This window comes from Mercenaria mercenaria, unplaced genomic scaffold (genome assembly GCF_021730395.1).
Source record: "Mercenaria mercenaria strain notata unplaced genomic scaffold, MADL_Memer_1 contig_1123, whole genome shotgun sequence".
Classification (NCBI taxonomy): Eukaryota; Metazoa; Mollusca; class Bivalvia; order Venerida; family Veneridae; genus Mercenaria; species Mercenaria mercenaria.
The window spans coordinates 6,657-30,781 of record NW_026459099.1 but is presented as its reverse complement, the minus strand read 5'-3'; the positions used below and the strand labels follow the sequence as shown (position 1 = coordinate 30,781).

The window sequence follows — 24,125 nt, the reverse complement described above, 5'->3', positions numbered from 1 at the left end:
CGTGGTTTTTGACAAGAAGATTTTTTAAAAATTTCCTTTCGGTTGCCATGGCAACCAGAGTTCTGCATGGAATTCAATTCTTTGAACAATTTTGTAAGGGGGCCATCCAAGGATCATTCCTGTGATGTTTGGTGTAATTCTGCCCTGTGGTTTTCAAGAAGATTTTTTAGGGAAATGTTGACGGACGGACGACGCACGCCAGTTTTGAGCGGTCACAATAGCTCAAATGTTTTTTATTATATTTGTTTGAGATTTGAGTATCACCATTTACTAATTCTTCTAATGGGAATTCTGACTACAAAACTCTGACCATGTGAATGAAGTTTTTTTTAATTTCTGGTTAAAAAGTTCACCAAATCTACCTAAAGATGACTCATTTAATCCATGGACTTCATTTCTAAAGTACAATAATTACAACAATAAACACCTTTCTTACCTTTTTATCTTTAGCTGCCCTGACATGTTGCGAGATTTTTTCATAATCATAGTTGGTGTCATCACTTTCATCCCCACTTGATTTTTCGAGATCCAACATTTTTTCAAACTCTTCATCAGAAGTGGTTATTTCTTCTTTTTGTTTTTTAACTTTTTTAGTTTTTGCTCTTTTCTTAGCCATAATCTTTTTCAATGCCTCTTGTGTAAAAGAGACTCCAGATGCTAAATAAACTGTATTTGGCACATGTTTGAGGTTTTCTGAATGTGGAACATTCACCTCATAACCAGTTGCTCTGTCATAGAATTTACCCTTAGGCCCAGCAATCACATACTTCTGGTCAGGAGGATATACGTAGGGTTTTCCTGTTGCTTTATCATAATGCACTCCATCCCTTCCTATAACTATTGTCACATTATGAACTGAAACAGTTGGCTCTTTCTTTTTCATATCACTGGACTGTAAAACTGTAGTTGGAATGATTCCCTTATTCACAACATTCGGTTGTACAACTGTGTTCATTTTTGCTGTCTGTAAGTTCTGATTCAGAGGAGTTGCAAGACTTTTGGCAAGTAATGACTTCACAGCAGTATCATTACCTTGTTTTGGTGTAGAACTATTTTGCATGGATTTTCCTTGTATAATATGACTAGAACCTACAATTCCTGGCTTTTGCAAAGTAATAATAGTAGGTCGAGGTGAAGGAGCATAAATAATTCTTGGAGCATTCGTTTGTATATAAGGTAATGTTACTGGACCTCCACTCGGTTTATTTTGTAAAATCATTCTTAGACCTGGCATATTTCCAATGACTGGGTAAGTGCTACTTCTGGAGGACACTACTGGGCTGGCAAGCACCGAGTTTAACGTCTTAAACTGAACCCCACTTGCAGGTAAAGTAGTGCGCATTGTCGAAGGTACGGAAGTTGGAACATATATAGTTCTTAAAAGGTCAGCAACTGATGAGACTGTTGTCTGAATATTTGATACTGGCACTGCTGGTGTAGTGCTTACAAGTAGTGATCTTTGATTTACAGGAAGATGGGAACTATTTCCTGCAGGTAATAAAACAATATTTGGCATCGACGTATTTATTGCACTAGATTTAGGAGTATAGAGTGCTTTTACCATTTGTTTTTCTGCAGTTAAGTCTATTACAGGAGCATGAGGTAACTCTTGTCCACTTTTCGCTTTCAACTTACTTGATTGGAGTGACTGCTTAAGATATTCTGAAACTCTGTTTTGCACAACTTCTGATACTTTCACCGTTTTTTCATGTTTACCAACATTTTCTTTCACTGAACTACCAGTATGTTTAGCTGTTCCTGAAATGTGATCTCCTAGTTTCACTGACTTATCAGATACTGGAGCAGAGTTATTCACATTCTTTTGAGTTTCTGATTCACTTTCCTCATCTGAGTTATTTGATGCTACTTCAATCTGAATCATTTCCTCTCCAACCATCATTGACAATGGTTTCTTTTCATCAATTTGTACAGTTTCCTTCATATTTTCTCCATTCAAGACATTTTCTTTGCTGTTAATCATTTTCATATTTTCAGTTTTTACAGGCACTGTCTGCCCAGCAGTTTCGGATTTTTCTTCACTTTTAACTACATTTTTACCTTCAATCACATTCAACATTTTAGTTAGGACAGGCAATTCTTCTTTATAGTTATGGCAGGTTTGTTTAATCTTTGTGCTCAGCTCGGGCTTTTCTTCGTTGGCCATTGTCTTAGCATCCAACTTCTTCTGGGCTTTCTGGCATTGAAAACCTTTGTCACTTACATCTCTCACCAGTTTCTTATCATCAACAGTTTCGTCTTGACAAGCAAGTGAGTGGTCTGAATTTTCACGGTCACATATTCCATTACATAAAGTTTTCACAGAACTGTCTTGAACTTCCAATCCTTCCTCTATTTTAGAGGATTTAATACTGTCTGTTAATTTTTTCTCTCTATCATTGCTTTTCCTTGTATCACATAACTTATCAGTTGATACATCTTCATCTTTTAGCTTTCCCTCTTCATTATCTTTATTTTCTGTACCACTATTTGATTTAGATTCATCAGCCTTACATACTAAGTCATCATGTTCCGCTGAACTTGATTTCTCATCATTATTTGCATCATTCCTTGATGGTAAAATCTTTTTACTACTAAACTTTTCACTCTCTTCATCAACAGAAGTTACAGTGTTTTCTACAGAGGTACTTTCATTTTCCTTAGAAGAAATAGTTTTTGGAGTTCTGTTTTCCCCTTTTGATAAACTGAGATCATTTGAACTAGCTGGAGATAAACATGTACTTGAAGGACTACCCTGATTAATCATCTCTTCCAACTGCATCAGATCTTTTAAAGCATGATCAATAACTTGTTTATCATTATCTATAGAGCGATCGCTGTCTGGTTCACACGTTCCTTTCAGGTCTTGTTTATTGTCTACTTGTTCCCCCTCAAGAAATCTTTTCACATTTTTGATATCATTCTTCTCTGAGACTTCTTTAATAAATGCTTTATTGTTCTTCCCATTTTCACATTTTAACTCGTTTAAAGGTTTGCCTTCCAACTGTATTAGGTCTTGAATAGCATTGTCAAACACATTTTTGTCATCCTCAGGAACTTTATTATGTTTGCCAGAACCAGAACTATCTTTTTGATTAAATGTATCATCAATGACATGCGTCTTTTTTTGGTCAATGTTGTTCGCTACGTCTTGCTGACTACATGCATCTCCCTTATTATTTATCAATGAAACAGGACTTTCCTCTTTCTCAGCACTTACATTTTCCCTGGTTTGTTTCTCAAGTTTCTGTATCTCATTTTCAACAGGTTGGGCTACCTCTGTGTTACATTTACCTTTATGTCTAGAATCAGTTCTGCCTTCTATGCATACACATGTACCTGATTTAGCTTGACAGATACTTTTATCACATAAGGGTTCCACTTCTTTGTTTTCTTTTCCACAATTAGAAATTACTTTTTTATCAGACAGAACTCTATTACATTTATCTGCTTCACTAGAATCGCTGGCATCATTTCTGTTTGATATATTGTCACAAACAATTTCTTTTTCCATCTCTGAAGAATCATTTACAAGATCCATAGCACTTCTATCATTTTCTTCAGAAGTCCTTTCTTTAGAAACATTTGCTGCAATTTTATTTTCAACATCTGCTCTTTCACTATTTTCACAGTCTCTTTCTTTGTTTGAACTAGATTTGCCACTATTATCACCTGCTGTAATTCCAGTATCAGTATTGAGATTTTCAGAGGAGTTACCTGTCTGTTCTGAGTAAGTGTGCAAGTCCTCTTTTACTGGAGAATCCTCCATGTTCAATTTCTCATTGTCACAATTTATCTTATCAGTTAGAGGAGATTTGTTTTTACTGTCCTGAGATTTGTTTTTAGCTGTCAGAGATGGTTTGTTCTGTTTCTTATATTTCCTTAGCTGTCTCTTACTAAGTCTCGTTATTTCAACATCACAGTGGGGTAAATCAAACTTCCGCTCATCCTGTAGAATCTGAGCTTTCGTTCTTGCTTTTGGAGGTTTATAAAATCGCGGAGAGCTCATAATGCTTGAGAAATACATCACATTGGCAGCATCCTCTGTTCAAAACATAAATAATTTACATCTATAACAGAAGTTAGTAAAACCAAAGGCTGATAAATTTCAAATTATTATTGCTAAAGATATCAATTTGAAGAATTGTGCTTAATGTATCATAAATTTGCTATTCAACTTGATGCCCCCATTGTTACTGAGTAAATTTCAGTTTCAAGCAATGTATGAGCTTAACCTCAAACACCAAGACTATAACCATGATCATGCTGGACATAATTAACTCTACCTTTGCGGCCAGTGTAGGTAGCAAAGGTAGAGTCTAATACCTGCACATTCACCTCTATTACAAAATGTCAAAAATACCTGTCAAGGGGCCTCCGTGGCCGAGTGGTTAGAGTCGTTGACTTCAAACCATTTTGCCCCTCATCAATGTGGGTTTGAAACCTCATTTGGGGGCATAGAATTCTTCACGTGAGGAAGCCATCCAGGTGGCTTACGGAAGGTCGGTGGTTCTACCCAGGTGCCCGCTCGTGATGAAATTGTGCACGGAGGGGCACCTGGGGTCTTCCTCCACCATTAAAGCTGGAATGTCGTCATATGACCTAAAATTGTGTCGGTGTGACGTTAAACCCAACAAAATAATAATAATAAAAAAAAATACCTGTCAAAGCAATGTGCAATTGAGTATATTTAAAGTCTTTCAAATTCATTCATTCAAAAGGCTTTTTCTAGTTAATGAGAAATCTCAAGTTCATCCTGATCTTTTAACTTTGACATACTAACCCCCAAAAAACTAAAGAGGTCATCATCTACTAACCTCAGGTAATCACTCTATATAGTTTGATGACTGCAGGCCAAAGTATGTTTTCAGTCTTGATGCAATGTGACCTTGATCATTGACCTTCCGTTCCCTAAAACAACAGGGGCTGTCTACTATCACAAGCAATTAAAATCTGGCCATTGTAAACTCCTTAGTTACAGTCTTCTGATCAGAAACAAGGGTGGTCTATCAAATGACAATGGCCAATACTCCACTTTTTTTTTTTTTAAGAGTTGCTTCCCCAGTGCTAAAGCTAGAATTCAAAAATAGAGGAAAGCATATCCAAAGACAGTGTAATCTTTTGCGCCCAAAATACCTTTTATGGTATTTAAAGATTCACTGACTTTAATAACAAGAGCAAATTGTAAAAACTGGGTAATTCTACATGTTAACTGACTGTAGAGTGCTGGGGGTCAATGGAAGGGTCAAATCTAGAAGGGAGGAGAGCACCCCATTATTAAGGTCCAGCTGCAACACTGAGCTCTGCATACACAACATTTCCACCAAAAGTGACAGTGCGGTTAATCACAGTACTGTATAGGATGATATAACACATCTGGCAACATCATTGTAAACTAGGCTCAATTTTAACTCATCTACATTAGTTTTACCTGTGGCAGTGGAAAGAAGATCTTTTGGAGAGATTTTTTTCTGTGGAGACATATCAGGACGCTTTTGTATTGGAGGGTCCATCTGTTTTAAACTGTCAGCATCTTCCAAAACCTCTATCAACTTTTCCAGTTCATCAACCTCACTGAAGAATAAATCTTTTATGTTGTTCAGTAAGAACTGAATTCAAACAGTTGTTTTACATAAAATCATACCAGTAAACGTTTCACTGCAGATGATAAAAATGAAATAGGACCTATTAAGTTACTTTTATTTTTGTAACCTCATGATATACTTCCTGCTTATGGACATGAAGTTCTCATGCTTTGTGAATAAGCTAATGTAAAAAGATTGCTCCGAGAAAGTGTTTTGTTTGAACTTAATTCTACTGTTATTTGTCAAGTATGGCATGCAAGAAAAATATTCAATCACTAGTTTTATGGGCAGATGTATATATCTGACTCGCGAGTAACTGTTTATGCGTTAATTCTGTACAGCCTTATTACTGCCAAAACAGTTACCACTGCGCCAGTTATTCCCACCTGCAGCTAACACTGGTGATAGAGTCTTAAAATCTGGCAGTGGTGGGTCCCTGATCCTTACCCACAAGACATTTGTCCCTTACTAAGACCAAACCTTCTGCAAAGTATGATGGTTATAGGGGCAGCAATAAAGAAGACAAAGAAATTGTTAAGCTTGCCGTAAAACTTCAAAGCTAAATACACTGGCAACAGCAAAACCAACGTGAGCACAATTATAGCTTTCTTTATCCTTCAAATTGTAAATCAACAAGTCAGCTTTATATGAAAGTATCTTGAATTTAGTTCAGTTAATACTAATTTTAACTTGACTGTGAAAAAAATTTTCAAACATTATTTATCACTCTACAGTCCTGGAAATCCAATACTGGTGTCATATGAAAGGGTGAAGTTGCGATCACAATGGGGCTCAACTCAACAACCCTACAGATTGAGCAGTGAACACCACTTCCTTATGATGGATTTGACTAATATTTCATAAAGAATAATCAAAGGCCTGAAGGGCCTGAGTCGGCTAATGATTGATGTACTGACAGTATAGTCTACCAGTTTCAGTTTTTTAGTTTTTTTCTTAAAATTTCATAACACAGCTCAATATTTACCCAAAATATTATATCCGGATACGATTACACTTTTCTCCAGTTTTCAACAATATATTTTACAAATTGTGATGATACGAAGACATTTAGCAGCAACTGGCAGTATCTGACATTGAAGTTTATGGTTAAATTACCTCTTATTTAAATCTTTTCATAAAAAAGTTGTTTTGTTTCGTGAAAGCAGCCAAACATAGACGATCTACTTTCGATTTCAAAAACTACAAGAAAGTACAATTTAGTGTTTCGCCGATTTGTTTATTTCTCGAAAAATAAGAATTAAAATCATTTTTAATATCAGTAGTAACTAAACAAACCAGTAAGAGCTTCTTCTTCCGATAATTTATCCGTTTACTGACTGCAAAATTCAACCCACGCAAAAATTATAGAAATCATACGATGCGTGTTTACGTTCAATGTGGAAGAATTAAGGCTGATCGGCTATGTTACCTAATGCATCCAGACGATTCAGATTTTGTTTTTAAAAAAGCATTGTGTGCGTTTCTGTAATTTTATATACGTTTTTATACGCTTAGAAATTATAAGACATGCGTATTTGCATTATTTCTATACGTAATTTACGCTAATACGCATCTTATCTGGAGCCCTGTGGAACTATTTTTTGTCTTTCGCTGGATGTTACCCAAGCTTTGTAAGCTTGCGCAATTCTTAAAATGCACATTTATGCTTAATGAGTTACATTGGAGTATTGCACAATTACAAGTCATAAATATGACAAATTACATCGTATATTGGTCATAGCAAAGGGAATTGACACAACTTAACTTCATTCATGCAGCGAACTGTTTGAAGTTTGAGAAATCTAATGGAACTACATCCCTTCACGTGTTATTCGGTCCATTTAGAGAATCGCTGAACAGCAAGGACTCGTCAAAAGGCTTTCAGCCTTTAGCCGACTCAAAAACAGACCAAAGTCCTCAAAAAAGTTTTTTTTTTTTTAAATAAAAAGCAAAATAGTTATATCTGTTACCAGCAAACTATGTTCCAAGTTTCATCTTTAGTCAAGTCATTTCGCCATCCCCTGAACAGTCGTAGGCCACCTTCCTTGTCCTACATATAAATATAAACCAACATAAAAGTGAAATGTATACTGTTAAATATTTGCAACATTCACTACACAAAACTTGACTTCAGTACAGGGCTAATAACCCTACCTTAATAAAATGACAAAACAGTCAATTTCCAAATTTATAAGCATTCAACCTCTCTAGCTTATCAAATATGACATCTCTGCTATTTAAACATTTCTTTGAGGCATATTAAGCAGTGTTTTTTTTTTCCCTTTTGGGAAAATGTCCGGTACCGGATAAATTGGGAAAAATAGCAGGGTTTTTACTCAGATTGGGAATTTTTATAGTTAATTAATAACATCATTTAGAATGCCTCTCCCTTTATTTCCATGTAAATAGCATTAAAAACCTGTTTAAATGGATAAATCATGGTGAATGTCAATTGTAACTAAGTTTTCCTTCTGTATAATCATCAAAATGCAAACTTAATTTGGTCATTTGGGGAATTTTTGGATGATAATTGGGAAAAAAAGATTTTTCAATTGGGAAAAGGTCCTTTTAAGAGTACTTTATAAAGAAGAAAAAAATCGCTGTTGATGGTAATTCATAGAATGGTCAAGCTTATATAAAATCAGTACGAAATACTCAAGTAAATACTAAGTAACAGTATCATAAACAGAAGAAGTAAAACAAAAGATCAATAAAGTTGTACCAGCATAAACCAATAAGATCGACCAAGTTTATCTTTTCCAATTGGTTCATGACGAAGATTGGACCCCTCTTCCAGTTCCTCATTGACATGTCTGTTAAAACGATCATTGTACTCAAACTGATCCTCACAAAGATTCTGTAACATTTAGAGAATGTAAATAAACACAGTAATAGCAAGATCTAAGTTTATAGTATTTCATTATATATTCAGTACATACAACATTGTAGTATTTTGCTACACATTACATAAGGTACTGAGATAGATATATTTATTATTTTGGTTGGAAACTGTTATCACTGATACATTACTCTGCATTTTTCTTCTACATTTTAGATTTTGTCTTCAAATGAAATGAACTCTACTTCTGGTAACTTTTAGTGTCAATGACATACCCATAAAATGGTAACTTTTAAACCATATCAAAAGTTTTCAAAGGTACAACTTTGTTGTTGAATGCAAAATAAATGTATGAAAATGATTACTATGAGTACAATGCCTGAATTCTTTGTGTATAGTTGAGAAATGAACCCATTTAAAACATTCTGAACAGAATCCTTTAATTTTGAAGACAATGTCCTTACTTAAGATGAAATATTTAAAAACAAGACGATATTGGTAAAACTGACAGATGCTTATTGCATTTCAAGAGCACAATTCATCAACTCGATCCATTATCTCTTCTTAACAGTGAAGCTTCTGAAGAAGTTTCTAAGAACTCCACCAAGTAGGTGTCCAAAAAACCAGGCACAAAGTATACAGTGCATCTCCTCTTGAGGCTGAAGCTTCCTATGAAGTTTCACTGAGAATCAGCCAAGGGTTGCTGAGGAATAGTCTGAACAATGATAGTGCTACAGTAACAGTTTACTAATGTTGAATAATCAATGGGCAATAACTCAGTGAAAAGTCATCTAACCAAAACATGAAGATAATATTTACATGTACATCCACAGTCGAGAGTAAGGATTCAAGTTTATGAACTTTCACTGAATTCCAGCACAAGCTTGTTTCCAGACAAGACATGGCGATGTATATATAGCCTGTATATTTATGTTGAATTATCAAGGTGTAGTAACTGGAGCAAAATCATCTGCCCTTGACATGAAGATAATATGTGTATTCTGCTTGAGAGTATAGCTTCCTTTGAACTTTCACTGAACTTTACCAAAGAAATACTTCATATAAGGATGGCTTTCTAGTTTACTGATGCTGAATAATCATAGAGCAAAATCACAGTGAAAAATCTGACCAGAACACGTAGATAATACGCCCATCTCCTCATGAAAATGAAGCTTCCCATTTAGTTTCTCTGAATTCCAGCCAGCGGCTGCAGAGGAATACACTGGACAGGAAATACTGCTATATAGCAACAATCTGATACCCCTAAAGATCATTTGATAAGAAAAACTAAACAACAAAATGGCACCTAAGTAACTGCACTTTGTCTTAAATTTTCTTGCATTATCTTCCCAGTAGAGTTGCAAGAGTTGTTCAACATATACAGGGGTAGTGACTACTCCATTACCTTTAAAATGCGAAGCTTTGCAGAGATTGGAATGTTGGCATAACCCTTGTCCTGGATAAGTACATCATCACCATCAGGAAAATCTCTGCTAAACTGAAAATAAATATATGAGCCGTGCCATGAGAAAACCAACATAGTCTGGTCAGGCTCCATGCTGTTCGCTTTTAAAGCCTATTGGAATTGGAGAAACTGTTAGCGAACAGCATGGATCCTGACCAGACTGCGCGGATGCGCAGGCTGGTCTGGATCCATGCTGGTCGCAAAGCCACTATGTTGGTTTTCTCATGGCACGACTCATATAATCTTGATTTTTACTTTTTCTTTAATCATCAATATAGTATAACCGAAGCCCATTTACATGTACAAAGGATACAAAATGTATGCATTCAAAAGGAAAAATAAATATCTTTGAACTGCTATTTAACAATCACTCTATGCAGCAGCTATCATTTAAACAATCTGCATAAACAATCCGCAAACTGACAAATCCTAGCACCGTGTGTTTTGCATTTTTAGTGATGTAAATAACTGTACTTTTAAAGAACACTAAAAAAAAGAGCTTTCTATCAAGGTTACTCTGTATGTCATATACCTTGTGTTCTTTGTAATACAGCAGTTGGAAGAAAACCATGTTCCTTTGCAGACAATAAAGCACAAAGATAACAAAATCACAACTTACTTTTTGTGCATCTACATATAGATTTGTTAGAGCAAATCAGTGGCATGTTACTGACTGATAACCAGACAGGTTACTGGATTACTTGTGTATACCTGCCCACATGTTAATGGATATAACTGAGCCACACCATGAGAAAACCCACATGGCGCACTTGTGACCAGCATAGATCCAGACCAGCCTGCGCATACACACAGCCTGGTCAGGATCTATGCTGTTAGCTAACAGTTTCTATAAATGCAATAGGTTTGAAATCCAATAGCATGGATCCTGACCAGACTGTGCGGATGCACAGGCTGGTCTGGATCCATGCTGGCCGCAAACGCACTATGTTGGTTTTCTCATGGCACGACTTAATTATACCTCTAACAACAGCAGCTAATTCAAGTGAAGTTTATTGAAATTTATCCGTGTTAATTTTAGTATTAAAACTTTTTAGCAGACTGGCACATAGAAACATGTACAGCTGTATGATGGAGTTCACTTTCAGATAGTTATTTTAATATATTATGATGCATATCAGGGTTCTAGCCAGGATTTTCTGAAGGCATGTTGCTGAAGGGTATTTTTGAAAAGAGCGTAGACGACAAAGGGGTTGGGGGGTATGGGGGTCACCCCCAGAAAAATTTGTATTACTACAACTCATTTTGGTGCATTCTGGTGCATTTCAGAGTGAAAAACATAGTGTTATTTTCAATGTTTAATAAGCATCATTTACATGCTCAACAAGAACAAATAGAGATAATGTGTCATAAAAAATTCCTCTGGAGTTTATTTGCTGAATGACAGTGTAAACTTATCCATTTTAAGTTTCTGAAAATGTTCACTATTTATTTTACTTTAAATACAACAACACAATTTTAGCACTGCACATTAAAGTTTCAGTCTTCTATTCCTGTGGAATTTATTTGCTGAATGACAACGTAAACGTATCAATTTTGTGTTCTTGGCGTTATCCCCCTTCTCCAAACTTTTTAGAACATCCATTCCTAATGTCTTAGCTACATCAACTAAAGGTTTGTGTTTGGTGGTGTGGGGAATTTCCTCCATCAAGGAAAGTAAAGCAGTGCCACAGATACTGTCATTGCCTCACGGTTCACATGTTTTCTTCCCTCACAAAACAAGCCTCGATCCCACCACCTGTTTTTGCTTCTGCAACTTCAAATACCACTGCTTTCTTGTGCGAGTCCGAGTCCTTATGATTTAATAAAGATGATCGCCTTATTGAAGTACATGGAATGTCCACCCACACGGCTCTATCCGGAACACACTTCTTTGGTCTTCTCTGGTGCTTTACACATACTGAACACAACATACCTTTGCCTGAAGTAAAGAATTTAAAACAATTTTGTTTTTTGCATAGCCAAAGGGATCCGTCACTGCTATGATAAGAGATCTAAATGCTTTTTTTAATGAATTTCAAGAACTTATATGTAAAAAAAGACACAAACACATAAAACATAGCCCTGTGTGTAAAGCCATGACAACTTAATTTCTAGTTAGTCATCAACTCTTCCTCCCTATTTTCTAAGTATGCATGTCCAATATTTCCCCCCCCCCCACAAAGGAATCAGATTTGAAAAATAAAATGTGGTATTCTTATAATTTGTTTAACAACTGATAGTTTGCACTTTTTTAAAATACCTTCACAGATCGTGTGATACATATGATATGATACATTCAATAGACCGTTCAGTGTTTTTGGGATTACTAAAATTGATTTAAATACCATTCTCTGAGACTGTCATCCAGGGAAACGCTTGTTTCCATTTTGGATCAATGCCTGATTTCCTTTGGCCATCTGGCGTGGCTGGGTGGGATTCTGAATTTGTGACCGTTTTCTCAGGTGTACCTGGTCCAGGAAGAATGTCATTCACAGATTCGTCTCGCTTTTCACATCTCACTGCTCCTCTATTACTGAGTCACCAACAGTAAACACTGTTCTCTTTCTTCTCAAAACAGTTCATACTTAACAATGTCCCACTCTCTGTTTTACGTTTATTTCCAGGCATCATCAATAATTAAGTAATAAATCCACAATATTTCAAACTTTTCTCTACATGTCAAGTTCTATTTTGAAAGTGACGACAGAAAACATTAATTCTGGCATTGTCTTTTCGATATTCCATCCGAGAAAACACAATTCATACATGTGAAAAACATTAATATTATGCCAAGAATTGTTCAAAATCATTTTAATGTGTTGCACAATTTTTGACTTAGTACCTTCCCTTGTCTTTCCTTGATTGCGAAAAACATTCGGACAATAATTGTTGAAAGTCATCTGTCATTATTTCTGATTACATAAAAAATCTTAAAACACTTTCATGTACACATCACAAGATACCGTCTGTCAAAGGATTTAAAGGCGGAGCTACGATGAAATTTACGTCACACGTTTCTACATAGGAAGCTGTCATTGGTTTATCGTATATCTTAAGTTGACTGACATCGCTTTACATGAACTATCGGGTGAGCACGTGGTAAACTTTCATATACACTATCGAATTAATCGAGGTGTTTATTGGAATGCGTTTAAGACATGTCTCTTTGGCAATTAAGGGATGACGGGGGAAATAAGGGATGTCGAATAGACAACTCAAAGCCTGAAGGCATGTTGCACGCGACAGGCGATAATAGCCTGGCTAGAACCCTGCATACTGCGCTACAGTTTTGCTCTATTATAATATACTGTCCTATGATATTTTTAATAACACTTAAACTGTGGCCAGTAAAAATCCAAAGTATGTAAATATACAATTCAAATTTCTATTATGAAAAGATACAAAGAGCCCTAGTCAGCCATGTTATTCTAAGGTACATTCATCATACTTGAATTAATTTCAGACTGCCAACAGATGTTTTGAAAATTACTGCATAGAATTTCTGTTATGATCTTTATATTAAGCGCCTTTGAACATGCTTATAATGAAAAGGGCACTACGTCAATCTGGTAAAGTTTAAAACAAATATATGGGTGGTTTTCAAAATAATGAAGCAAAAGTGTGACATTGGGGTTGAAAATTCAAACTGATTTCTTATGGTGGTCACCTATTTTTTATGATAGCAAATACTTCAAATTTGAAGGAAATAACTTTAGGAAAGTGTTGAGAAATGCCAATCAGAAAATATTTCAGTCTTTAATTTGAAAGTTCAGTAAATTTCCAGTAAGATGGGTGATAAATGTTGCATGGTTTTATGACTAGGAAATATGTATAACAGTAATTTTTTCAACATAAATGATAAGTAATGGGTGTGTGTGTATGGTTTGAAACTTATTTAATCATATGTTTGTGGACATTAGTTTTTAAAATCACTCTTTCTGCACAAATCTGACATGAAAATAAAACTTTTCCTAGAAAAGTTGTTGCTGAATGCAAAATAACTAACCTAAAATTATAAAACCTATTTTTTTCTCACACTTTGCATGTTAATAAACCACATGCCAAATTTCAAGAATGTCCAGTAGTTCTAATTTCTAGAATTGTTAACTCAAAATTGAGTTATTTTACAGATGCACAGGGGACACATACTGAAGATCAGTGTAATATTCATCCATTATTAGTTTTCTATTCATAAAAAGACTAATGGTAATCAACTATAGACAAATACTATTAAAAAATTAGTTTATTCCACAAAATAACTACAAAACTGAAAATTTTCACTACAAAAACATGAAAATTCAACAGAATGTAATGCTTTAAATGAAAAATAAGTGACTTTATACATAACTAACACATTGAAATCATTTAGTTTACATGCAATGCTTATTCATAGTAGGAAAATGACAAAATGCCATGCATGATAAAATGGAATAGTAAAATTCATACATACTTTATAATGTTACTAAAAAGGGTGCACAGGGGACAAATTGTATCAAAATATTTATTCATAGAATATGTTCTTGGTAAGTAAAATTCTTTTAAGTACACAATATTTACTAGTGAACATTACATATTTAGGTAAACTTAAGAGCTTAAGAAGCAATAAAATTGATGTTTCCACTTTTAATCTTGAAAATTGGCAACTTCAGAAAAAAATGCAAACAGTGGATTTTAAATTGTCCAGGGTTTCTTATATAATGCTAAATTATCAAGAAATGCCTAAACTTTGCATTCACACTGCTAAGAATATAGAACTGCCCCCACAAATTACAGTAATGCTATGATAATTGATATATGTCAAAAAAGGGTGCACAGGGGACATCACTTTTGGCTCTGTGAATGTTTAAGAGTCAGTAATATGTGAAGTTGAACACTGCTTTTGTATCTGTTGTAACTCCCTTCCAAGGAAATTAAAGTAAAATGCCATTTTAATTAAAGAATAAAAGCAATCTGGCACTTAACAACTGAAAAGGTGCACAGGGGACATTTTTAGGTGTATAGACACCCATCAAGTTTCTGAGAAAGTTGAGCTATAAAAGAAAAAAAATCATACTGTGTCTTCACAGCTGAAAGGATAAAGATCTTAGAAAAACATTAAGACTTTAGAAAAGTAATAAGATTATGAAATTGTAGTGTTCAACATTTAAATTTAGTATTTTTTTCACTATTTTTTGTGAAGGGGGTTCCTTCACAAGATGTGAAATATTGGTAACAGTAAGATGTAGGTAATGAAAAGAAGTATTTTATTTAAATGTTCAGAGTTTAAGTTACATAAAAAGGCCAAAGCTGTAACAGTAAATCATGGTTTTAAAAAGTAAGCCATAGTTGAAAACTATACTTCATGTAAAATGTCACACTTTTTTGGGTGCACAGGGGACAAAATTAGCTATATAATTTAATATAACTTTAAAACTGCTTGAGCTATCAAGATAAAATTGCACACATTTATTGACTACATTGATTTGGATATAATTTGCCCAAAAACACATTCTAAAACTGAACTGAATTAAAGTAAGGTGAGAGAGAAGAAAAAGCTTCATTATTTTGAAAACCACCCATATATGTATTTTTGATTGATAACAAAGTTATACCCTGATGACATCTTTGAACCATTGCTCAGGTCTGTAATGGTTGAATCCTATCCCACGAAACAGGGCAACATGTAAACTCACAAAGTTACTCTTTTCATCAACTGAAAAGAAAATTTTGAACAGAAATTATACTTCTGTACTTACTACACCCTTTTATATCATCAATATCACTTGTTTCAATGGAAACTGATGTACTGTACCACAGAGCTAATTCATTTGGTTGCCTGATCAATATTCTCCACTAAATTTGACATTGTCTGTACCAGAACAGTCACAACAATCTGATCACAAAGTAAATATAGCATCAGATCATAAGGCTTGGAGGGATGGCAACTATAAAATATCAGATCATTAAATAAGCCATCCCTTAAAATACACAGTATTACCTTATACAAGGTTTATACAGAACTTTTAAAACAAAATTCCAAGTACTTTTGAAGTACTTTTCAAGAATTTTTTCCCCATTTTCAAGGACTACAAAATCACATTTGTCGCATTCTTTTTCTTTTACTCCTGACGAATTCTACTGATTTTCTACAAAATAAACACCATGACAATACCCCGAAATGACCTTTGCTGTGATGATTGTGTTTAGAGTACTTACTAAAATCAGTCTCGGTACAGTACTATATTATCATTCACTCGTCGGTTAGCCCCGTCGAAGATAGGTTTGTCATTTATTTGTAGGGCTGTCATTGATTGGGTCTTTTGCATATCGACGATACCGATATATCGGATGACAAATATCGACGATACATCGATATATCGATTATTAAGTTAGATTAACAATCTCTTTGTTTATGGGCATACTATATACCTTCTTGTTAATGTTATGTCTTTTTTTTTTTGCCTACTTTTTACATTACTGTTTGATTGTGTTGTATTTGTATCTATGAAATAAATAAAAACAAGAGCTGTCCGTAAGACAGCCAAGCTCGACTATTCGAAATATTGTCACAGAAGCAGGAAATTATTACCCAAAATGTTAAATATCAAAAGAGTTTTAAGTTCGAAACGGGACATAATTTGACCAAAATGCATATCAGTTATGGGACTTGATGCTATCAACTAGTTTAATAACCCCGAAGAAACATGTGAAGTTTCAATTCCATATCTGCATTAGTTTTGGAGATAGTAACTTGCATGTAAAACTTTAACCAGAATTTTCTAAGTCCAAAAGGGGGCATAATTTGCTCAAAATACATGTTAAGAGTTATGGAACTTGACCCAGTGAGGTTGGTAACTGACCTAGAAAAAGAATAAATAAGTTTCAAAGCTATATGCCTTTTGGTAAAAGCTGTATGTACTTGTACGCAAAACTTTAACCAGGATTTTCTAAGTCCAAAAGGGGGCATAATTTGCCCAAAATACATGTCAGAGTTATGGGACTTGATTCTATCAACTAGTTTTATAACCCCGAAGACACATGTGAAGTTTCAATTTAATATCTGCATTAGTTTTGGAGATAGTAACTTGCATGTAAAACTTTAACCAGGATTTTCTAAGTCCAAAAGGGGGCATAATTTGCTCAAAATACATGTCAGAGTTATGGGACTTGGCCCAGTGAGGTAGGTAATTGATCTAGAAAAAGAAAAAATAAGTTTCAAATCAATATGCCTTTTAGTAATAGCTGTATGTACTTGCACGCAAAACTTTAACCAGAATTTTCTAAGTCCAAAAGGGGGCATAATATGGCCAAAATACATGTCAGAGTTATGGGACTTGACCCAGTGAGGTAGGTAATTGATCTAGAAAAAGAAAAAATAAGTTTCAAATCTATATGCCTTTTAGTAATAGCTGTATGTACTTGCACGCAAAACTTTAACCAAAATTTTCTAAGTACAAAAGGGGGCATAATTTGGCCAAAATGAAGGTCAGAGTTATGGGACTTGGTGCTATCAACTAGTTTTATAACCCCAAAGACACATGTGAAGTTTCAATTCAATATCTGCATTAGTTTTGGAGATAGTAACTTGCATGTAAAACTTTAACCAGAATTTTCTAAGTCCAAAAGGGGGCATAATTTGCTCAAAATACATGTTAGAGTTATGGAACTTGACCCAGTGAGGTTGGTAATTGACCTAGAAAAAGAATAAATAAGTTTCAAAGCTATATGCCTTTAAATGATAGCTGTATGTACTTGCATGCAAAAACTTAACCAAGGTGTGACGCCGACGCCGACGCCGACGCCAGGGTGAGTAGAATAGCTAGACTATTCTTCGAATAGTCGAGCTAAAAATGAAAATTAATGAAATCTTTTATAGATCTTCATTGTGCCTTCACTCCTCTTTTGCATTTATCCTACTTTAGAACATAGTAAACTATAATACCAGGCACTGGGGTTGGGTTTCAAAGAGCTAAAATTCTGCATTTCTCTTCCACAGATATCTATTTATTTATTAAATTAGATAATTTATTTATTTACAATGTTTTTATTTATTTTTAGCCTGTTTCATACCCTGTCTTAATTTTTATCTTGCACAAGTTTTCATTCAGATTAGGTACTGGCACCGCGTGTTTTGTTTTTTTGTTGTTGTTTGTTTTGTTTTCTTTTTTAACTTCTGCCCCAGTTTTCAATGGGCCTCAAATTTGTAGTGTTTGACTGTTTGTTTGTTGTACTGAAAGGCATGTTTAAGCAACACCCTGTGTTTCTACGAACCCAAACAAAGCTTTTCCTTCCGTCTTTTGACTGTTTTTCCACTATTTAAGCCGGCGACGGCTTCCTCTTCGGCCATCTTTGATTGTTATTGTTACAGGCACTAGCTAAATTCTGTACCATTTACTGAGTGATCAGCTATACGCGAACAAGTAAAAAGCCGAGATTGACGTAGAAACAGTATACAGTGCTCCAGCTAGCTATTTACAGCAGGGCGCATCGCCCGTTCCGAAATTCGTTCCGCCCTGTTGCCCCGCCAGGCACCCTGCCCGTTTTTACAACCATTCATTTCTTTTTTTAGCCAAACTTCCCTTTTTTGCCTCAGTGATTATAATACACTGCTTTATTGCCGCCTTTTTATGGAGTGATACATGCCGGCGGGCATTGACATAATTAGCAAACAATTAAACAATTACCTGCTGTAATCGTGCCCGAGGCAGACCATGATATTTTAGACTGCTCCACTAGCATTAAAATCACTGAACCTTAGAGTTAAAACAGTTTGCAAACCAGTCTGAAATCATTATCATTTCGCCCCACCTGTCAAAGTGTACTTTCGTTTTCGGTAATATAGTCGTAAATACCCCTTTATACACAACTGAAACTTAAGTCCAGACAACAGACATTTAAATCTAATTAATAAAAATCGATCACAATCAAATTTAAATAGGAAAATATTTTGATTTTATCATTTTACAAGTTTTTGAAATCGAAAGTAGGTTGTCGTCTGCTTTTTAAGAAATTGCCGATTTTTCATGAAGATTTCTTTGAAATTAGTTTACTAAGATGTAATGACAGGGTACACTTTAATGTCAGATACTGTAAAATGCTGTTAAACGGTCTTTGCATCATAATAATTTTTCAAAAATATTGTTTAAACTGGACATTCGACTTTTAGAAAAAAGTGTAACCATATCCGGATATACAATTTTGGATACCCGGAATATGTCTATTACATAGTGCTAAACTTGCTTTTAGACTGTTGTAAGTTAAAAACTTTGCCTGATTTCATTTATTTAAGTGGAAGTTTAAACTTTTTTCTGTATATAATATGTTGCACATATAAATTTATAAATATCAAGTAGCCTACATGGAGAAGATGTGTACTGAAATTGTAACAAGTAAAATAGGCCTAAACACATAGATATTTTATTCAGTATGCAATTACAAAGAAATGTTACAAGTTGAAAATCAATGCCAAGTAAAATACAAATAGCAGAATTTTTAGTTAATAAATAGGTGCATTAGAAATGACAGACATAGCCTATTAAAAGACCATACCTAAAGTGTGCCAAAAACATGCCTAAATTATGCCAAATTCCATGCCTAAAGTATGTTAAAATGCACTGTATGCATGGACCAGTTATATTTTTTTCCCGAAGGAGCACGTTCCCAGACTGGCCACCACCCCAGAAGTGCCCTTTTCAGTGCCAGCACCCTGCCCTTTTTTAATCCTAGCTGGAGCACTGGTATATATACTCTATGTTTTTACATGCACAAACAACGAAGCGACCTTTCAAGACAGGACAACGTAACTTTTTGCAAATAGTTTCTGAAGTTGAGCCCTTTTTTAAAAGTTTTAACTTCTACCCATGTAGGTAGTGCCGGCTAGTGGGAAAAGACTGCTACGGTACAAGTTTAGACATGACCTTTTTTGACAACTTCCGTTACTTTCGGCACATTTTTGCAGGCAGCAAAAGTTGTTTTAGAGGGTCTGAGTGATTATCTAGACAGCTTTTTTTTCTCTCTGTAAAATATCGATTTTTGAAAATGGGAATCGATAATCGATCGACCAAAAAATATCGTTGATATATCGATATCGTTTCTATCGATGACAGCCCTATTTGTTTGATTTTTTTTCCCCCCGATATTTTGGTCTGATCTGTTATTTTTAACAGATATTCTATTTGCAGAACATCAATTCAAGAACAATTTATCAATCAAATTTTACTCGTTTTTTTTTTTTCAAAATTCAAGTATGCCTTTTCAAGGAGATTTTGGCAGTTTCAAATTCAAGTACTTTTCAAGACCTGTGCGAACCATGTTATACCAGCCATGAATCGCCAACTACATCGCAATATTGACCTTGCTTTTCAGCTATTGATCAGGTCGGCGTGACGTCACATCCGGAGCAATCGATTATGCAAATTACCTTGGAGGTGAAAGCACGACCTCGCAATTCGTAGCGAATTATCTAGCGGTGTGGGTTGTGATGTTTTAATTCTCAAATAAAACAAATCAAGAGTCATCTTTTTTATCATCTGCAGTCCTTACGCTATGGTACAATCTATATATTTTTCAAAAAAAGTAGGGTTTTTGTGATAATTGATTTTGTGGCATTTTAAAACGGTCTGGAAAAAGTGACAGATTATGTATTGTCTGCTCTTCGGCGCTACGGATCAGATATAATTAAAACAAGTTCCCAAGCTTATTCAACATTTTCTCAGTTTGCTATATATATATTAATCTAAACTAAATATCTGAGAACAAAACATTTTTTTTATTCAACTTCTTTGCTTGAAATCGTAGCAGTTGTTTCTTTCATCTCTTTCAAGTGTCTTGAATTTTTTTTTCTTTTTAAGAAAGAACAGATCAAATAAATAGTAAATTAATTTTCTGATATTTTTATGTCTTTTTTAAATAAGCTGATTTTCTAAATGTTTTAATGCTCTGAAATAATTATATTGTTGCCATTTTCTGAAATGTACTTTGTGCGATATATTTTATTTAGTTAATGAAAAATGCTATAATGTCGAAGTACATCAAGTATGAAAGTCATTTAAATAAAGTTGAAAACTTATACTTTATTCTATATGTAATCTTATTGCAGACATTTTTTTTTTTTTTTTTTTTTTTGAAGAAATGTCCTTCCAGCCAAAAAATAGTTTGGTGAATTAATTTTAAAGTTTCAAATGAACTAAATGTTCGGGCATGTGTATTGGTTAAAGTTTTTTTTATGTAGTAGCTCTATTAATCCCTTTGTCAATTGACACGCAAATAACAATAATGTGCATCTTCCAAATATCATAGACCCTGAAGGCATACATCAAACGGATAAGACAGGAAATTACCATAAGGCCCCGAAGGGGTACATCAGAGGGATAAAACAAACAGGAAATCAATCTATTAAAAAGTGATAGTCATTAGGAACTGGTCAAAACTGATTTTCATCAATATACCACATACTGATTGGTTTCCATAGTGATTTATGACTGGAATGAATGTTTTAATTTTGTGGTATGTGGAAGCAGTCAATTGTGACAGTCTAACAATTAACAAAAAAAAATGGATATTGAAAACTACAAGAAATGACTAACATTATTCTAGAAAAAGCGTGCAAATTATCGTTCTCAGTTTTAAATAATTGACAAAACAGAGATCAGTATTTTTTTTAGTATTTTCGTAATCGGAAGTCATCAATTTATTGATACGTCCTGGCTTTTCGTAAAAAAGAAACTAGCATGCAGTTATTATATATATCATTTTATCTCCGCGTGTAACACAGTAGCTCTAGATGTCATATTACATTTAAAACAATTGTAACATATAAAAAACCGCCTTGTGTTATAAATGCTATTGTGATCCTGATACCCTTCGAGGGAGAAAAAAATCCCTTCTCCAGTATTTACGCATAATGTGCTATTAAGCTTTAAATTATGACACCTCTCATTAAATTGCATACGAATGAGAATTTAGGTAAGAGGTGTTGATCTGATTAAATTTGGAGTGACTGAATCACTTTTGACACCACAGTATAAGCTATCTGGCTTTCAGAACTATTTTAATGGCAGGCTACTAAATAGAACGAGAAAAGTGAAACGAATGGAGAAACCTAATTAGATGAAATAGATTTTCTCTTTTATTTACTTTAAAAAGACCTCCGATTTTTTAAATTATAATTTTCATCCAGTCCGTCACAAATATGAGACCTTGCAGCTTACACGGATCAATGATGAATATCACGTCTGAAACCTAAAAAAGAAAGGTTTCTTTCTCGGGAGTGATTTCTGGAACAGCATGCTACATTATAAATTCACTGACTTATTAATATTGCCCAAAATTTTACTTTAAGCAAAGAAAAACAACCAGCACTAGTGAAACATGAAACGCTTTTCAATTACAATTTAGCGTTTGCTGTCACCTCCGCTTGTTGCTACGCAACGCGATACGCTGAAGTGCCCGGATATCCGACCTGATCAATGATATTTTATCATATGATACATGACATTACGTTGTTTTGATCCTTATCGACCAATCAGAATCTGCGTACAGCATTTACATTTTAATATATATTCTTTCTGCATTGTTTTGAAGTGGGTTGTGCACGGAGGGCATTTTAGTCTCTATTAAACTTATATCAAACAGCCTGGGTGCACAATTTAGTTGGGTTAGGCCTAGTGTTAGGACTGACCAAAATTTTTGTCTGCCAATACATTTCAGGCATTATCATTTCATACTTAAATTATGTGGATAGATAGCAATGCATCACTAATGATAAATGTCACATACAAATTATAATTTATTCCGGCCAAAGATACCCCGCCCGGTTCTACAAACATGAAATTTTGATTGTCTCCCTTGAACATAACAGGATTTTCTACATCATCATTTTTCTCACCTTCTGGTGCCTCTAAAAATGATTTGAGATCTTCTATGGAAATATCAGCATATCTGTCACCAAAATATTTTCCAAATCGTTCGAGAAATGAACAAACAACAGCAAAATTCGGATCCAACTCGTAATTTTCGGAGTCCTGCATTTTAAAAATGCGTAACTAAATCATCAACGCTAGAATTCAGCAAAATATCTAATTTGAAACGAACTCCGATCACTTTTCTTTAATTTTGAATTTGCATTAATCATATAAAAATAAACTTCAAAGAAAATGTTTTAGAAAATTATGCACACAACAAATAAAAATTCATTCGAATACACTATTAGAAAGCTAGGAACGGATTCGTCGGCAATCTCCGTTAAATTCCGTCATTAAATTGAAAAACAAATTTGGCGGCACAGTTTGACGACTGAAGTTTAATATATGTACACTGGGTTTTTTCTTTTTAGAATTAATAGCGTAAAATTTATCCTTGACTGTAGAATAGTTCTACAGATTACTATGGTGGCATATATCTACCACGAGATAGTGACTGATCTAGACTAGGCCTACTTTAAGAAAGTAAGACCACACATAGAATATGCGATTTACAGTCAACTCGTCCCTTAGTCAAAACTCGGCCCCATTTTGGTCATTTCGTCCCCCTCGGCGATTTCAAATGGTCATTTCGCCCCCCCCCCCCCCCCCCCCCCACTTTCGCCCCCTCCCCTTCAACCACTATTTAGTCGGACATATTCCAAATAGCTTTAAGACAATTCCGAATTAGTATGACCCTAAATTACAGCAGCCATCTTTAGTACGACCCTGGGTCGGACATATTCCAGTTAGTATGACCCTGGGTCGTACTAAATTGAATTAACTTAAAGACATATCATTTAACCCTCGGATCATACAAAGTACCAGAATACACCAAATTCACTGACCAATGAAATCAGGTGTTACATTTTCTTGTACATAATCGTCTATATTCAGAGACCACCGTCAGTTGAAATAAAATTTTGAAATCTTGAAAACAGTTATCATAAAATGTCGCTTTCAAGTTTCCTTGATCGTGTGAGGGATATAGTAAATGGTGTGCTTTTGATACGCGTACACAAAACGGTGTAAATGATCAATCGATTAAATATTCGCTTATGAGGCTTAATTAATTGCTTTTAAACAGACAATAAACGAGTGATAAAAGTTTTAAAGCCACATGTCAAATAGTTTTAACAAAACATCGGCTTGTATGAAAACTGAACCAATTTCCAAGTCCAAAAAGGGCCATAATTCAGCCAAAATACTTGACAGAGTTATGTTGTTTCTTAACATTGTTTTTCAGATATTCAGGTTTTCAGTATTTTGTTTCACGGAAACGTTTTTATTTTATAACCGTT

At 34.6% G+C, this 24,125-nt stretch overlaps 1 protein-coding gene and 1 long non-coding RNA gene across 2 annotated transcripts in view; both read right to left on the bottom strand.

Moving 5' to 3' along the window:
• LOC123554113 (remodeling and spacing factor 1-like) overlaps window positions 1–22,907 on the bottom strand; it is a 61,722-nt gene extending 38,815 nt beyond the window's left edge. Inside the window, exons 1-7 of the mRNA XM_053532341.1 lie at window positions 22,752–22,907; window positions 15,478–15,578; window positions 9,827–9,919; window positions 8,305–8,439; window positions 7,553–7,632; window positions 5,429–5,571; window positions 437–4,041 (exon numbers count right to left, since the gene is read on the bottom strand). Of these exons, the coding sequence (XP_053388316.1) occupies window positions 437–4,041; window positions 5,429–5,571; window positions 7,553–7,632; window positions 8,305–8,439; window positions 9,827–9,919; window positions 15,478–15,578; window positions 22,752–22,893 (4,299 nt within the window). The 5' untranslated portion in view covers window positions 22,894–22,907. The remainder of the gene's footprint in view (window positions 1–436; window positions 4,042–5,428; window positions 5,572–7,552; window positions 7,633–8,304; window positions 8,440–9,826; window positions 9,920–15,477; window positions 15,579–22,751) is intronic.
• Window positions 9,920–15,449, bottom strand: LOC123554114 (uncharacterized). Its single transcript, XR_008368799.1, has 2 exons — window positions 12,232–15,449; window positions 9,920–11,825 (listed from the first exon to the last, which is right to left on the bottom strand). It is a non-coding gene; the product is annotated as an uncharacterized LOC123554114 (long non-coding RNA).
• Window positions 22,908–24,125: the final 1,218 nt, after the last annotated feature.